Source organism: Chionomys nivalis, chromosome 8, assembly GCF_950005125.1.
Source record: "Chionomys nivalis chromosome 8, mChiNiv1.1, whole genome shotgun sequence".
Classification (NCBI taxonomy): Eukaryota; Metazoa; Chordata; class Mammalia; order Rodentia; family Cricetidae; genus Chionomys; species Chionomys nivalis.
In genome coordinates, this window is record NC_080093.1 from 25029513 (window position 1) to 25046808 (window position 17296).

At 42.7% G+C, this 17296-nt stretch overlaps 1 protein-coding gene across 1 annotated transcript; it reads left to right on the forward strand.

Annotated features, from left to right (window-relative positions):
* The first annotated feature begins 4069 nt into the window (after positions 1-4069).
* LOC130880064 (interferon-induced protein with tetratricopeptide repeats 1-like) lies at positions 4070-15077 on the forward strand. Its single transcript, XM_057778895.1, has 2 exons — positions 4070-4191; positions 13265-15077. Exons 1-2 carry the CDS (start codon positions 4187-4189, stop codon positions 14649-14651), a joined length of 1392 nt encoding a protein of 463 aa, XP_057634878.1. The 5' UTR covers positions 4070-4186; the 3' UTR covers positions 14652-15077.
* The last annotated feature ends 2219 nt before the right edge of the window (positions 15078-17296 follow it).

Here is a 17296-nt window from a genome sequence, read left to right on the forward strand (position 1 = left end):
TGGTGGCCATGTCAGAGGAGCAACAGAAGGCAATTGAAGTTCAAAGTGTCAACCCACCAGGAGGAAACTCTCCGATAGGTTGGTCTCTGACAGATTAGACCCAGAGACCACAGACTCTGGAATGTCTTTGGCTTCTGCTGTGCCCTCACATGATTGCTGCTTTCTCTGATATCTGGCATGGTGTGATTGTGTGGGGGGACTTTCCCACTACCTGTAATGTAGTGTGTTTCTCTCATGGAAACAACCCATTCCACTGGGCATTTTTACCTGCAGATTATTATGAAGATGATTCCTTCCTAAGCTATAATGTCTAAATGATAATAATAATAATAATGTCAGTTTAGATAGAGTTTTTGTGGTTAAAAATATAAACAGGGAAGAGTCACACTGTTAAAACACATAAGTTTCTATTAAGGATCCATACAGACTGTGACTTAATGATTAAGAAAATATTAATGATTAAGAAAAAGTTTTAAAATTTGAGTCCCAGTTAGTCCAATGAGCTCAGTTTCTTTTAAGCTCAATATTGGGATATGTGGTCATAGGTTTCAGAGTGCCCCACAGCTGAAACAGAACATTGAAAAGAACTTAGTTAGACTAAGATGTTTTTGTCAAATAGCTTTGATATGAAAAACCCAAGAAGACAATCTAAAGTTTTAGAAAAGCATGTAGTTGAATGAGAAACTCTTTGAGGTCCCGGAATAAGAACAAAGCAGCCCAATTTTTACTAGCTGAGGCATTTTTCTTGCTAGGAGTGTTTGATGACAGAAACTGATGATTGTATCCATTTTGGCCCTCTATCTCCTGATATAAAAAACTATTGATGAGTGGATATGTACTCTAAAGATTTAAAGTAGAGCTGGTGATTCTTTTTCATATGTAAAACTTTAGATATGTGATTCATTTAAGATTCCTTATAAATTTACCTTTCAAGATAAGTAATAAAGTAATTGGCCCTGTTAACACCAATTTCAAGAGTATATTTAGTTGAAATCTCTTTTACAATTCTATTCATCCTCTCTGTCTTTCTTGAGCTCTGAGGATGATACATATAATGAAATTTATAATCTATGTCAAGGCAAGAGCCTTAAAGAGCAACTGGGACAAGTTGGCCATGAAGGCTGGGCCATTGTTAGAACCCAGAGACATAGGGAGGCCAAATCTGGGAATAATTTCTATTACTAATTTCTTAGTTACCACTTGGGCTATTTCCACTTGGGATTGAAAGGCCTCTACCCAGACTGTGATGGTATCAACAAAGACCAGGAAACATTTGTAGCCATGCAATCTAGCTTGACTTCAGTGAAGTCCAATTCCCAAAATTCACCAGTATTGTACCTTGACTCCATTGGCCTGGGAGAAGCATATCCTTCTTTGCATCTACATGGGCACAGGTCAGACAGCAATCAGAAATGCTCTGAAGTGTTTCTCAGTGTCCAGGTTTCCAGACATGAAGGGAGATGAGTTCTGAGATCTTCTTAGGTGACAAGTGCATGGAGCGATGCAAGGCAGTTGGCAAGTTTTGGCCCAGTACCTTTGGCATGCAGATTCTTCTGCCAGGTTAGATCCACCATCTGTTGTGGCTCTCCTGACCCCCAAGTCAGAATATGGTGTAGGAGGTCCTTCTGTCTATGTATTGCTTTCATTGTTTAATAAAGGAACTGCTTTGGGCCTATAGCAGAGCCATAGGAGAACAGAGCTAAGTGGGGAAAACTAAATGGAATGCTGGGAAGAAGAGGCAGAAAGAGAAGCCATGGATCCTTCATCTGAGACAGATGCCAGTTAGAATCTTGCTGGTAAGTCACAGCCACATGGCAATACACAGATTAATGGAGATGGGTTAAATTAAGGTATCAGAGGTAGCCAATAATAAGTTAGAGCTAATGGGCCAAGCAGTGTTTTAATGAACATGGTTTCTGTGTGATTATTTCGGTTCTGGGCAGCCAGGACAAACAAGTGACTCAACACGTACAGTATAGTAATTCAAGCTATTTTTCTGTTAACTAAACATCAGTTTTTAATTCAGCATTTTATAGATAATCATTTATGCAAAGATTTTACAAAATAAAATAACAAGAGAATAAATTATATTAAAGTTTTTATAAATGTAAACACTAATGTCACACAACTTTATGTTAGGGCTAATTCTTTACATGTAAGTTTTCATGAGAAAATATTTTCACTAATATGTGTTACTCTATTAGAAATATGCTTACTGTATTTTATGCTATTGTTTTCTTAGTCATGATGGCTATCATATTTAATGTATCCTTTCTTCATATTTTTTATTATACACATAATCTCATTTATTTTTTGACTCATTACTTTTAGAGGCTACTATTTAATTCATCATTTTTTGTTATTGTTTTTGTTTTGTGGGAGTTGTTGGTATTGTTATTGTTGCTATTGTTTTGCTAAGACAAAATCATGCTTTGTAGTCCATATTGCCCTCAAATTCATTGTGAAGCTACAGTTGCCTCAAATTCATGGCATTCCTTGTCTCCAGCCTCACGTGTGCAGAGACTGTAAGTTTTTCAAACACATTTCGCTAAATGTTACATTCATGTCAGCTCATGTTATATATACCATATTAAATGCAAATTCAGAAATGAATAGAATTGTTAAACATCACCTAAATAAAATTGAAATATCTTAAAATAAATCACTTACAATAACTGGAAACTTATTATATTCCATAACAATAGAGCATAATGGGTACAGTCTTCAAAATGGAGTTAGGCAAGTTTCTCATTAGCTCTGTGGATGAGTGTTTGTTTTGGCAAACAAACATGTCAAGGCATTTGTATGAAGGTCACAGTACAACCTCCACCCGCCCTGGATTTAGTTCTATTTTGATGATGGATTCTGGGGACTAAAACCAGGCGGAGGCAGGATTGATAGCAAGCATTTTAACTCTGTGACATATACCTAGCCAGCTCACTGACTCACATCTCCAGGTTCTTCAATATTAAACTTCATTGGGGGAAAATGTTCAAAGAGCCCCTTCTCCATTTGTTGTCTGCTGACTGAAGTTTAGGAATGAAACTCTTTAGTCAGGGAAAACTTTCAGGAGAGGATACAATGTTATCAAAGGGAGAGGGAGGTAGATATTTAAGTTTCTTTTAATGATTTTATTATGTTTGGAGGTGTGAAAGATGAGCTGTATTTGAGAAGACAGGGATCAATGGCCAGGCTAAGGAAGTAGATAGACCCCAGTAGGGCTGAGAAAGCAGATTAACGAAGGACACCAAGATGATAGACTAACATACTTGACCTAGAGCTGAACCAGTCTGAGCCCCACCTTCTACAGTTTCTTAGACTGTTCTTCTTAGCTTTTAGAACATGATAGCATCAAGGCTGTGAAGACAACACTCTAAAGAGTATTTATGATTTTTTATGGGGCTGTGACTAGTGGCAAGAGCCCTTTACTAAAAAACATCTCAGAACAATTAACACAAAGCAAGACTCCATGGCTCTAGGCTCTGGAATATTGACCTGGTTAATGAAGGGATAGCTCCTAAAGCCTTAGGTGAACTGTGAAGTTCTGCAGAGGGAGGTAAACATAAATGATGGCACCTCCAGAAGTTCATAAGGAAAGCCGGACAGCAAACCAAGTGGTACGGATGACTTCCAGACTGCAGGGGAACTGACCTGCAGATGGACTCTGCTATCCCTAAACTTCCCTTTTGTCATCCCATCAAATCCACAGGACTATGGGCTCACTGCCAAGGACAAAGTGCAGAACTTCAGTTCTTTTGACTAAGACACAATTGTATTGGGAAGATGCCAGTCTGGTCCTGTATGTTCACACCGCCTCCATCAACCCCTTTGTAACAGCATCTCCTGGTGCCAGGAATGTCTCTCTCTGGACAGACAGTGGAACTGACATGTCTGTCTATTCCAGAGCCTTCTCCTCATCAGTTCAGAGGAGAGAGCAAGAAGGAAAATCCCTGGTTGTCCACAGTTTCACTGAGGAGAATCCTGAAGGCTTTAGTTTCACTTTCCAGTTTCAGTTTCCTCGAGGTGTATGCCACACGTCACCTCCCGTTACAGAGCTGTTTCCCAGCTCATATCTGAGAGTCCAGTGGGGGTGAAAGTCCACAACAGAGCAGAGCATCAAGGAGGGATCCTGAGGAGTCCTGTCCTGGTGAAAGTCCAGAGAACTTCAGCCACCTTCACAGCCACCATGGGGTAAGGATTCCCCTGCTGTGCAGTTTGAGTGAACCCAGGACACAGACATTTGCTTGTGGCCAGTTCTGACTAAGTCTGCTTACATTCTTTTGTTCTCTCTTGTGGCTTCTCTTTCTACTACTCAGAAAGGAATAAGGATGCTGATTGTACTGAGGGTCCAAGAAATTTGTTCAATGATTGTAATATTTGCATGGGGCTGGATGAGTGAACAGATGCTTGCTTCAGTTTTTAAGGCTGTCTCACACATGTAGTTCAAAATCCCTGGGTGATACATTAGCATGCTCATCCCATACAGAGAGACAATTACCAATGAGAGCTTCAGGAATGAATAAGGTACCACTCTATGTAATTAGAGCCCTAAACGAGAGCAGCTGCTGATCTTGTTCTCCTTGCCATATCCTGACCCCACATATTCACTCCCCTTGAAATGTAGCCAACAGACCCCCAGTGGATCTTTTGAGATGCTGCTCAAGGTTACTGGTCCAAGTGCTTTCTGCCCACCCCTGGCTGGGTTAAACTAAGAGAGAACACATTTCTTTCTGTCCCTCAGTAAGAGACAAAAATATGGAAATTCTAATACATTTGATGAGAGATATTTAAATATGCCCAGGAATGTATGTATGTATGTATATATATATATATATATATATATAGTCACATCCATCCATATATATATATCGTAAAAAAATGCTAGGCACCTGGAGTCTTTTTGTTTTTTGTTTACCTTTGGTTTTTCGAGACAGCGTTTCTCTGTAGTTTTAGTGCCTGTCCTGAATCTAGCTCTTGTAGACCAAACTCGTCATGAACTCACAGAGATCCCCCTACCTGTGCCTCCCAAGTGCTGGGATTAAAGGAGTGAGACACTACCACTAGGCTCCAGCTCCCTATGAAGTCTTTTTATGTAAATGTCTCTGACTTCTATGTTTGAAATTGCCTTCTGGATCTAAAGTGTCAGTTAGTAGAGTGTTTTCTCTCGAATCTAGGGCTACAGTGATCATCTCTTTCCTAGGCAACTATTGTATGCTCTTGCACATAGAACCATCTATAGTACGTGAGTATGCAGGAGGCTGAGAGCTTCTGTTGTATGATGAGAGAGATTACAGAAACCACAGAGGAATAAAATTGTGAAATGAAATCAACAAGAGAGCAGGAGACACTAAGGCCTGTCAGGTGACAGTCATGGTCATAGGGTCAATGACTAAGCTGTGCCTGAGTCCAGAGTTCCCATGACTCTAGCAGGTGGCTAGGACTGTGGTTTGCAATTGAGTGCCTACAGTGTGAGAAAGGCTGGAGATCTCCAAGTGCACAGGGGCGTCTGGATGCTGAGATCTCCAAGTGCACAGGGGAGGCTGGATGCTGACATCTCCAAGTGCATGTGGGCTGTGGGATCTAGGTTGCTCTCTGTCCCCGTTGCCCACACAAACGGCGACTGCCTCTGTGCTGCTCAGCTTTCCTGCTGCAAGTGCTTATGCACAAGTGCATGTGCCTCCCCTTGGGGCACAGCTCCCCACAAGGATCCTTGGGGGCCTCCCAGTCAAGGCAGATCTCCATGGACAGATGGTGTCCAGATTTCAGAGTGTTCTTAGCTACAATGCTAATGTATTTATTTCCCATAATGTGAGGACAACATCTCTAATTCCTGCTGTGGGTTGCTGTAGGCAGGGAAATCAAAGAAAAGCAGGATTGAATCTGATGTCCCTAGACCATGATTAATGTTCCTATAGAAAAATGTACATCATTTCTACATGCCCGGGAAAAGAAGTACATGTATTTAGTGCTTTCAGAAACAGAGAGAGAGAGAAGCAGAGAAGGACAAATGCTGGGCTCTCTGCAAATGCAATGGCCAGCTGTGTAATGGTCTGCACGAGGCAAGAAGGAAATGTGGTTGAACACACCTTAGTCAGCCAGTGTTATTCACACCTCTAGATGCTGGCTCCAGGGGGGTTGTGCAAAGGTGGGTACAGACCACCCAAGTATAATAAACTAGAAGCAAACTTTATCCCAGAAACAAGAATCCTGTAAAAAATAAAATAAAAAAATCTCTATGGAGCACAAAACGCTTATCAGCTAGCTGAGACCATAGCCAGAGATGGATTTTGTTAGGTTGTGGTAAAAGGCCAGTTTCTGAATCCACCTTTTTATAGTAGGGGCACCAAGCATTAGGTCTGAACAAAGGAATTTTTAAAATCTCAATGTAAAACTCAGATACAGATTGCCTTATTTTACAATCTACAGTAACAGAGTTTTTTGGTTAAACCAGTGTTTGTCATTAATCTATTGTCTTCCTTGGTACTTCCAGGTGGTGTTTACTGAAGCCCTGTGCTCTCCCCTTTGATGCTGCCAGTTTCATACAGCAGGGATAATGCACAACCCAGAGGTCATATATCTATTTCCTAAAAGTTGACTCAGCTCATATCCATAGGCTAGCTCTCAGTTTGCAGAGAGATGCTATGGCCTTGTACATAGAGCTATAGGTTGTAAAGCAAAATAATCCATTTTTAATAGTTCATCCTGAAGCTGCTGAGAGAGCTGCTGACAGACTGTTCTCATTTTCCTAGGCATGACTTTATAGTTTTTTATTTCTACATTCCTGTTTCTGGAATCTACATTTTTATATTCATAGTCTTGGACTCTTCACTAGAGTCTGGCCCTGAGCGGTTTGTTGTGAGTTTATTTAAGCCCAGTTGAATATGAAAAAACTTCTTTGGTGAATACAATGCCCTGTCCACAAAGAGGCATAATTGCATTGAAACTCAACTCCAAGTACTCCTTCTAAGAAGAAGGGTTGTAGAGATAAGTTTTATATATTGCCTTACGGACCCAGGGAAGGATCTTATGTGGTGTCAGTCATACAGATAGTGTAGAGGACATTTGGGGCATTAGCCAACTCCCTTCTTGATTTGGGAGCTTGGGGTCACTTTGGCCATACAGATAAAGCAAAGGCCATCTAGCTGTTGCCCATTTCTGGTCCCTCTGTGGGAGCATTGTATATCTGGATCTACAGAGAGCACAATCACCAGGCTATTAATGATCTCTATTCCCAGCCTTCGGGGTGAAAAAACAAGCTATACATTTCTCCTATTGAAGAAACCATCCTATGTGTCTATCATTGCTGGTTTCTTTCGTGCTCATCTGAGGGGACAAGGAGTTTGTGCTGCTGAACAGACAGAGACAGAGCAAGAAGAGAGAAACAAAGTGAGAGAGAAAGAGAGAGAGAGACAGACAGAGAGAGACAGAGACAGACTGACAGACAGACAAGGATACAACAAAAAAACTTCTTACACTTTTATTTCTCTCTAGCTTTGCTTATCAAATGTTATAGTTAAAGACCTCAGTATAGGAACAATGGCCAACCATCCCCAGAGACACTTTTCAAATATCCAAATAATTGTGTCCAACATCAATTGAACTCTGCCAAGGGCTCATGATTAGAAACAGAAATAGGGATATTTTATTATAAAACAGTGCTCTGGAAATTAGAATGGACGAGTGAGATGAGGGATAAGCCCACAGAGCACGGGGCCATGGAGATACAGCATATCAAAGAGCCGTGGCTCCTCTGTTGGTTGGTACATCAAGAACATTTTGAGCACACATGAAGCCTAGGGAAGAAAGGGCTGTCAGTATTTCCACTCAATAGGCTTTTTTTTCATGATCACTGATGCCACTGTCTCTGGGGATCAATCTCACGTAACTCTCTGAAAGATCTGAAATATCACGTGACAGGAGAAGGAAGCATCACAGTTGTTTCCCTTGGAGACTTAGACTGGTGCTGGAGAGATTGCTCAGTGGGTAAAGGGCTTGCCAAGCAAGAGTGATAATGGCAGTCTCAGTGCTATTACTGAGAACAGAGCTGCCGACCACTGTCTGTCCTTCTCAGTAAGCAAGCAGTTGACGCCCAGCGCCTAATGCTGTCCACCAGCCTTCATAGGTAGACCTTGGCATTTGCAGCCCCTCCACAAACACATTTTAAATGCCACGGGAAAAGAAGGAGCATGGAGAGAACAAGGCTTAGAAGAAGCCCCTAAGAAAAGTTAATTCCTGATCGTTATGACTGCTTTAAAAATATGTTTTTTCTTTTCCTTAATTTACATTAATGTATTCTTCCCCATGGTTTTTGTTTATTTTTGCTATTAGAATCCAATGACATTTCTCCCTTTCTTTTCCTTTCCTCTTTCAAGCCCGTTACATATATCCTCCCTGCTCTGCTTCAAATTCATTGCCTCTTTAGTGCATTCGTTGATTTTGTATGTGTGTATATAAACATATATATATGTGTGTGTGTGTGTGTGTGTGTGTGTGTGTACCTGTCCAGTCCTTATAATGTTTCTTGCTATGTATGATATCAGGGTTGAACCTCTGGTGCTGTACAGCCGAGCCGGGGGATACCAGCTCTCCCATCCTCATTGTACTGGTTGTTCATTGTTCTTTGTGGATCATTGAGGCTTCACTGACTCTTCCTATCTGATCTGTATGTTTCCTGTCCATTGTTGTCATCCTTGCTCAGTTCATCCTTGGCCATTCATACTAGTAAAATTCTCCAAAAGTTTGGAGGTGAATTCTATCTCTGGTCTTACGTAGAGAAATGGCATTCAAAACTAATAAAAGACTCTAAGATTTCCAAGTTCGAAGGGGCATCATTCCATCTAGTCCCTTACTGAGATGTGTGTGTCTCTAAACCAAAAGCCCGTGTCTCAGAGTAGTTGCTTCCAGATTGTCACTTCTAACCCTCTACTTTTGTTGGGAAAATATTGCTTTTCTTTTCCTTTTTCTATCTCCCTTTTTCATAACCCTGCCAGAATGCCTTGAGACAAGGTTAAAATCTATTTTTCTGAAAGTATCTCTAACCTTCAAAGAGACTGAACTTTTGCCAGACTTGAAACCAAGTTAAAAATTGGGCCTGAGCACATACAGTTTTTTACACAATCACACAGATAACAAGGACAGACAGCTCACACACACACAACAGACAGACCACAGACCACAAACTATAGGAAGGTGGAAACACCGGGAGAAAACTGAGGAATACACCCTGGGGCTCTGTACCCACCCCTGGGCTCTAGACAAATGCCATGATTTAAACCTTTCTTGCAACATTTTCTCGTGGGTGCTTTTTCCATCCTAAATGGTGAATAAACTATTTTAGTATACCCTTCCAACTCTATTTTTGCATTCAGTTGTATGACAGACTTTAAAATCTGCCCAAAAGAACCTCTTTCTTCAAATCAAATACTTAGAGAGGCTAAATCAAGAAGTCAAAAATCATTTGGCTATACTAAAGTTCAAACTGTGTCCCTGAACAAATTAGCCTCAAGAATAGTACTTATCTATGGATAAAGTTAGAGGAAGGTGATTAAAGTTAGCTGAAGATGCAAGGGTGGGCTCTTCTGCTACAGGACAGGGAGGTTTTCCTACAAGAAGAGGAAGAAAACAGAAAAGAGTTCTCAGAGTTCGTTGCACAGACAAAAAGACTACATGAGAATCTACCAGGAATGTGGTCCTCTGCATGTTAGGAAGAAACACCTACCAGGTGAGATGCCATGCAGGCAGGCTATTTCATGTCATGACAATTAGTGTACTAATCTTAGAAAGGGGAAGGCCTGATCAGATTCCCTCTCCACTATTGCTAGGACTCCTAGCTGGGATCATCCTTGAAGATTCCTGACAATTTCCCCAGCATCAGGATTCTCCCTAACCTCATATTGGCCCCCTCTATCAAGGTACCTCTTACATTGCTCTCCCCTTCCGTCCTATCCCTGACTCGATCCTGGTGCAGTTTACCCAGAAGCTTTTAATTATTTTCCCTTCCTGGGACCCTGATGTGTGTGTCTCTTAGGGTCCCCCTTTTGACATAGCTTCTCTGGGTTTGAGGATTGCAGCCTGGTTATTCTTTGTTTACATATAATATGGACTGTGAGTGAGTACATACTATGTTTGTCTTTCTGGGTCTGGGTTACTTCAGTCAGGATGCTTTTTCTAGTTCCATCCTTTTGCCTGCAAATTTCATGATGTCATTGCTTTTTAGTGCTGAACAATTAATGATTACACTATTTGTCATCACAAAACTACATCTAGTAACTGATGGAAGCAGATGCAGTGACCCACTCCAAGCACTGGGCTGAGCTCCTGGCATTCAGTTGAAGAGAGGGAGGAGGGGTCATATGAACAAGACTGGGAGGTGAAGAGCATGGTGGGAAAACACCACAGAGACAGCTGACCCGAGCAAGTTGGAGCTCACAGGCAGACTATGGACTGATAGTTGTGGGACCTGCATTGTGTTGAAATAGATTCTCTGAATGTGGGGTGACAGTCATGTATCTTGATCTATTGTGGGGCTTCCTGGCAATGGGATCAGGACCTATTCCAGGTGCATGAACTGACTTTTTTGAGCCCATTCCCTGTGGTGGACTACCTTATTCAACCTAGATATAGAAGGAATGGTTTTGGTCCTGCCTCAACTTCGTATACCATATATGGTTGAGTCCCCAAGGAACGCCTTAACCTGTCTGAGGAGTGGATGGAGGGTGAAAAGAAGGGGTTGTAGGGGACAGGATGGAAGAAGGGAGGGAGAACTGAGATTGGTATGTAAAAAAAAAATTTTTTTTAAATATAAATCTCCCAAAGTTCTGTTGGCAAACCACACTGCCCAGTAATTTTCCTATGGCTGTTGTAATACAAGCGGCAGGGTTGTGTCCCCGGCACCCGGCCGCCCGCATGACTTATGCCCCGAAATAATTACATGGAAACTGTATTCTTTTAATCACTGCCTGGCCCATTAGTTCCAGCCTCTTATTGGCTAGCTCTTACATATTGATCTAACCCATTTCTAATATTCTGTGTAGTACCACGAGCTGGCTTACCAGGAAAGATCTTAACCTGTGTCTGTCTGGAGTGGGAGAATCATGGTGACTCACTCACTCGGCTTCTTTCTCCCAGCATTCTGTCTGTTTACTCCACCCACCTAAGGGCTGGCCTATAAATGGGCCAAGGCAGTTTCTTTATTAAATGAAAGTAACTCCTCCATCATATGGTCGCCTGTATGCAGAGGGCTCAACCATGCAATCAGTGTTCTGTCTCAGGTCATTCTGTAACGTCATTCCCGGTGGTATATATGCCTTTTTCTCTTATAGGGATACTCATGCTAGCGCCATAATATCTTGATAATTTTAAATTTATAGTGATTTCAATTCTTTGTTTTCAAAATCATTTTTATTACAGGACCATCTTGGAGATTTTCTAGCATTTTGGCCTGTCACACAAAGCTTGTTTGAGGCGATGGTGATGTATTCTGGTTTTGTAGTATTTAAAACTGGTGTTCATGGACGTTACCTGGGGTTTTCAGAAAGCAAACCTCTTTTCAGACTTAACTGAAAGAAAGAAGATGAAGTTCCTACAGTAGACGTTGAACCAAGAAGTGGGGTGGGGGGTGTCCACAGTCATCAGGATTTTGATCATAACATTTTCAGGAATGAGGTATACAGGATCGATTGGCTGGTGATTCCAACGCCTGATTCATGAGGTTTCTAAATGGCTGTCATGTTCTATTTGTCAACACTTAAGGGCTCCAAGCTAGAGTGTCCTTTATGGGAAAGACCTAACAGGTATGGCACCTCCTGCTGCTATTCTTGGCATCTGATCAGATCAACTCCAATGACAGCTGACTTAAGCAAAATGGCATCTCTGGCCTCTGGCAGACAACTACCAACAGGACCAAGGGACTATTGCCGTCTAGTCATGGAAAACTCAAAGGTGCTGCTGTGGGTGCCTACAAAACCCGAGTCACACATTGTATCTCTTGCTCTTAACACTGATAGAAAACCAGGAAACTCCTGTGGAGTTTATAACATAGCCATGTGTTTAGCTTCACTAATCTCCCCCAAAGACCAGAAATAGGATACAGTGATATCATTCCCATTACACAGATGGGTACAGTGTGATATTGAGGCATTAGTAGTACATTCTAGGGAATTGATTGTCCTGCTCTATAGCGAAAGAGAAAGCACATGAAGTGTAGATGCATGTTTAGAAAGCAGGGATTCTTTGTAACCATAGGAGAGGTAATCCTAGGCTCCACTCTGGAGTAGAAGGAGGGGGGCTTGTCACCCCAGCTGAGGAGGAGGAGCAGGTAGCATCCCACCACCCAGCTAGCTTATACCTGAAATATCCACACAGAAATCGTATTTATTAAATTACTGCCTTGCCCATTATATCTAGTCTCTTCTTGGCCAACTCTCACATCTTAAGTAACCCATTTCTATTAAATCAATGTATCACTATAAGACTGTGGCTTACTGGCAAGATTCTAACCTACATCCCTCTCAGGCTGGAGATTCATGGCATCTGCCTGACTCTGTTCTTCTTCCCAGCATTCTGTTCTGTATTTCCCGCCTACGTAACATTTTCCCTATCAACTAGGCCAAGGCAGTTTCGTTAATTACCAATGAAAGCAACACAAATACAGAAGGACCTCCTACACCATTGTTGAGTCACCCCCCCATCTGTGTTGCCCAGAGAGAAAAGATCAAGAGAAAACCATATCGCTAGTGTCACAAGGCTGTCCCAAGGCAGAGCGCATGTCCATTTGTTCTGAGTCAGCCTTCTTCTGACAGGACACCAGTTGTTTGTGTCTGAGATGAAAAGGGAAGGACCTGCAATGACCAATACTTGGTGTTGAACCCGAGGACAGTTCCTGTTTAGGTCAGCTCAGGTGGCAGGCACTTGTACACAGTGGGAAGAGATAATAGTTTTGTCGAGTTCCACACCTCAGGGCAGGAGTCTGACAAGAATGCGGGAGGTCCTGTATCTCTGTGACCGTGTCCATTCGTGAATAAATGGATGGACTCAAAAGCTAAGATGGTAAGTACACGTACGTGGACGTGCATGTGCAAGGAGACTCTGACAGGTGTAGTAAGTGGAGCTGAGGGATCGATGGAAAAACAGATATCAAGAAATTCTAAATGAGCGAAATGTTAGATTTCTAGGAAATAAGCAAGAATGTTGTAAAATGTGTTTTCTATGGTGTCAGATTCTGGCCAGGTCTCACATAACAAATCATCCTGCTTCCTTCTTGCAGAGAGAATGCTGGTGCTGATCAGGTCAAGGAGAATCTGCTTCAACTGAAATGTCACTTCACGTGGACGCTGCTGTTTGAAGACATTGACATTCCTGATTTGGAAATGAGAATCTCAGAGGAAGTCGAGTTCCTAGACATCATGAGCACAGTGGGGATGCACAACCTCCTGGCCTACGTGAGACATCTGAAAGGCCAGCATGAGGGAGCCCTGCAGAGCCTGAGAGAAGCAGAAGCCTTGGCCAGGAGAGAGCAGTTGGGCAGGAGAAGTGTGGTGACCTGGGGCAACTGTGCCTGGGTGCATTACCACATGGGCAGCTTGGCAGAAGCCCAGAGCTACCTGGACAAGGTGGAGAATACTTGCAAGGAATTTGCAAGTCCCTTCCGCTACAGGATGGAGTGTGCTGAGATGCACTGTGAGGAAGGTTGGGCCTTGCTGAAGTGTGGAGGACGGAATTATAGACGAGCCATGGCCTGCTTTGCAAAAGCTCTGGAAGCTGAGCCTGAAAACCCCGAATACAACACTGGCTATGCTGTAGCCGCCTATCGTCAAGACTGTGATGACAATAATATTTCTCTGGAACCCCTGAGGAAGGCTGTCATGTTAAATCCAGCAGATCCATACATTAAAGTTTATCTTGCCCTGAAACTTCAGGACACAGGAGACACAGATGAAGCAGAAAGACACATCAAAGAAGCCCTCAGCAGCACATCCTGTCAAACCTATGTCTTTCGTTATGCAGCCAAGTATTACCGAAGAAAAGGCTGCATAGACAAAGCTCTCCAACTCCTACACAAAGCCTTGCAGACATCACCTGAGTCTGGCTACCTGCATTACCAAATAGGGCTCTGCTACAGGCAACAAATGATCCAACTGAAGACATCCAGAAACAGACAGACCCGAAGGCCTGGCAGCATTAAGGAATTGGCACAACGGGCCATCTGTGAATTTCAGAAGAGAGTGAAACTGAGGCCCACGTTTGAGATGGCTTACGTTTGCATGGCTGAAGCACAGGCAGAAATTTATCATTATGAAGAAGCTGAGGCAAATTTCCAGATAGCGCTGAACATGAAGAACCTCAGTGGGCACATAGAGCAGGACATTCATTTCCGCTATGGCCGTTACCAGCAATTTCATCAAAAATCAGAAGAGAATGCCATCACCCACTACTTAAAAGGTCTAAAAATAGAAGAAAAGTCCTATGCCTGGAGGAAACTACTCAACGCTTTGGAGAAAGTGGCTGAAAGACGGATTCAGGAGAATGTTCGACCAGTGGAGAGCACCAGCCTCCTTGGGTTAGTCCACAAGCTGAAAGGGAACATGCCCGAGGCACTGCTGTACTACGAGAAGGCTCTGAGGCTCACTGGGGAGATGAACCCTGAGTTCTGACTGCAGTTCACCTCTGCGAAGATAATGTACTCATCACTGAGATTCCATTCCCCCTAACTGCTTTTCCCAGAACTGCAATCCTGCTGGAATCCAAGTACCTAAATGCATTGGCTCCTGCCACCTCTTCTCACCCTCATGGTCCTGTCTACAAGGAACTTCTGTCCACAATAAACCTGCTCACTTAATGGTCAGGACTGACTCCTGCTGTTCTCAATGCTTTGAGTCCTGTCACAAACCTTTTTCCTTATATCTGTAATGTTAGAAGAAAGTGTTCATCCTCTCACTGCCAGTGTCCTGGACAAAAAAGTCTTTTCTATTCAGAATTCAATTTTGATCATCAGGAACTCTTACTACAGTACAACCTCAGAGCAAAAGATTTGAGCAAAGGAGAGAGTTTGAAAGCAGGAGAGCTCTTGGAGACCTGGACACCCATTCACAGCTAACGAGAGACTTAAGTGTGGGGACAGTAATGCAAGAAAGCTTGCTGGGACCTTACAGACTGAAGATGACATAAAAAGTTTGCCTGATTGTTTCTGTTTTATTGATAGTGTGTTATGTGTGATGCTTTTCCCTCCATTAAAATAAATTCATTAAAATTTATGGGAATCACAAGCTCTTTCAGTTTAGTTTGTTGATAGTATTCCAAAGGTTCGTCTTTCACGGTACTCAGGAGGGCATGGGATAGCAGAACCAACTCCCAGGAGTCAAGTGGGCAAGCAGGGGAGAAGCTGTGCACATGAGAGCAGCACGTGGGATATGAAAACATGAAGAAGGTTATTTCATTCTACACAACACCGGATAGTAAGGGTGCCTGATGCTACCCAGGTACCTGAGCGCTGCTATTTCTCAGTAGGAAGATGATGCTTAGGATGCGGTTAGACTTCATTTGCCTGACCTTTGGGATATTACAACTGATACTTTCTACAGATTTATTCATGTTAAGCCAATAACATGTTTATTAAATTCAAGCAAAGGAAAATTGTAGTGTCAGCTCTCAGGATTCATAAAGATGCTCCCTGGTAGCCCACATCAATGGAGAGGAAGAGTAACTGAGATTGGAGAAGAAAGGGAATGGGAGGAAGAAAGACTGGGAAGCAGCAAGAGGATATGCAGTTTGATTGAAAAGCTGGGATTTGGGTAATTGGCAGACTCTTCTCTTCCAGGAAACCATTTCCATTCTTGCCCCAGTGTAGATACTTTTCCAAGACTTTTTAGGAAATGGTATGTGTGTCAGATACTGGATGCTTCAGCTATCTGGTGTGTTCCTATTATCACTAAGCCCTGTCTCCTTTACTTCAGTCCATGAGAGTTACAGGTCAAAACTAGAGAACTGAAATGCTTGAGGTTCTTGCATTGATTAACGTGCCTTGAGTTCCTAGATCCCAAACTCACTGGGCCAGGATGCACCTTGTGCTCTATGTCTGCTGACCCACACTCTTTTGGGTTTTCTTTGCTCTTTTTTTTTTTTTTTGTATTTTTTGTTTTTCGAAACAGGATTTCTCTGTGGAGCTTGTCCTGGAACAAGCTCTTGTAGACTAGGCTGGCCTCAAACTCACAGATATCCGCCTGCCTCTGCCTCCCGAGTGCTGAGATTAAAGGCGTGCGCCACCACCTCCCAGCCCACTTTGCTCTTCTTTCTCCCCTCATAGTGTTGTCTCTCTTTCACTGTCCTGACTCTTCTCATTGATACAACTGTATTGATGAAGCTTCAACAAGTTGTGGCCTGCCCTGCACAGCTATGCAAGGGACAATCATGGGTGATACAGTGTGCATGTGCACATACACAAGCACACAACACTAAATAAGTATGAAAAAATTTAAATTAATACAAGTAAAACCACTGTGCTCTATGGTTTGAGTGAGCTAATAGAGTCACTATTGTTTACTAAATGTAGATTATGTGTACTTAGTTATAAGTATGGTTCCCAATATTCCATGATGAACTGTAGCTCAAAAGAGGAGTGAGAATGATCCCACATGAGAAAGTGTCATAGATGAGTTGGAGGCCAGGAAGGGGCTGCTGGTACTGATTGCTCTCCTCCCCTGTCTACCCCCTTCCTTGCTAATCTGGAAGTTCAAGGTCAACTTCCACCTTACCCACTTTCCTCTCCTTCTCATCCTCCCCATCCTACCCCAACTTCCCACCAATAACCCCCCTCTGCACACTGGGCTACCACCTCCCAATCCTCCCCAGTCTCTTCCCATACCAGATACCAACATAGCACTGCACTCTTTTGCCCTCTCTGGGAGGTGGCAGGAATCAATGGCATTATAAAAATTCATGTTCCCTTTTCTCTTTCAGATCTCTCTCAGATAGAAAAGAGGCTAGGTTCTGTTGTGGGAGGGGCGGCGGGGCTGTGTCCCACCACCCGGCTAGCTTTACCCAAAATAATTACATGGAAACTGTGTTCTTTTAAACACTGCTTGGCCCATTAGTTTTAACCTCTTATTGGCTAGCTCTTACATATTGATCTAACCCATTTTTAATATCTTGTGTAGCACCATGAGCTGGCTTACCAGGAAAGATCTTAACCTGCGTTTGTCTGGAGTGGGAGAATCATAGCAACTCACTAACTCTGCTTCTTTCTACCAGCATTCTGTTCTGTCTATTCCGCCTACCTAATTTTCTGTCCTATCAGGGCCAA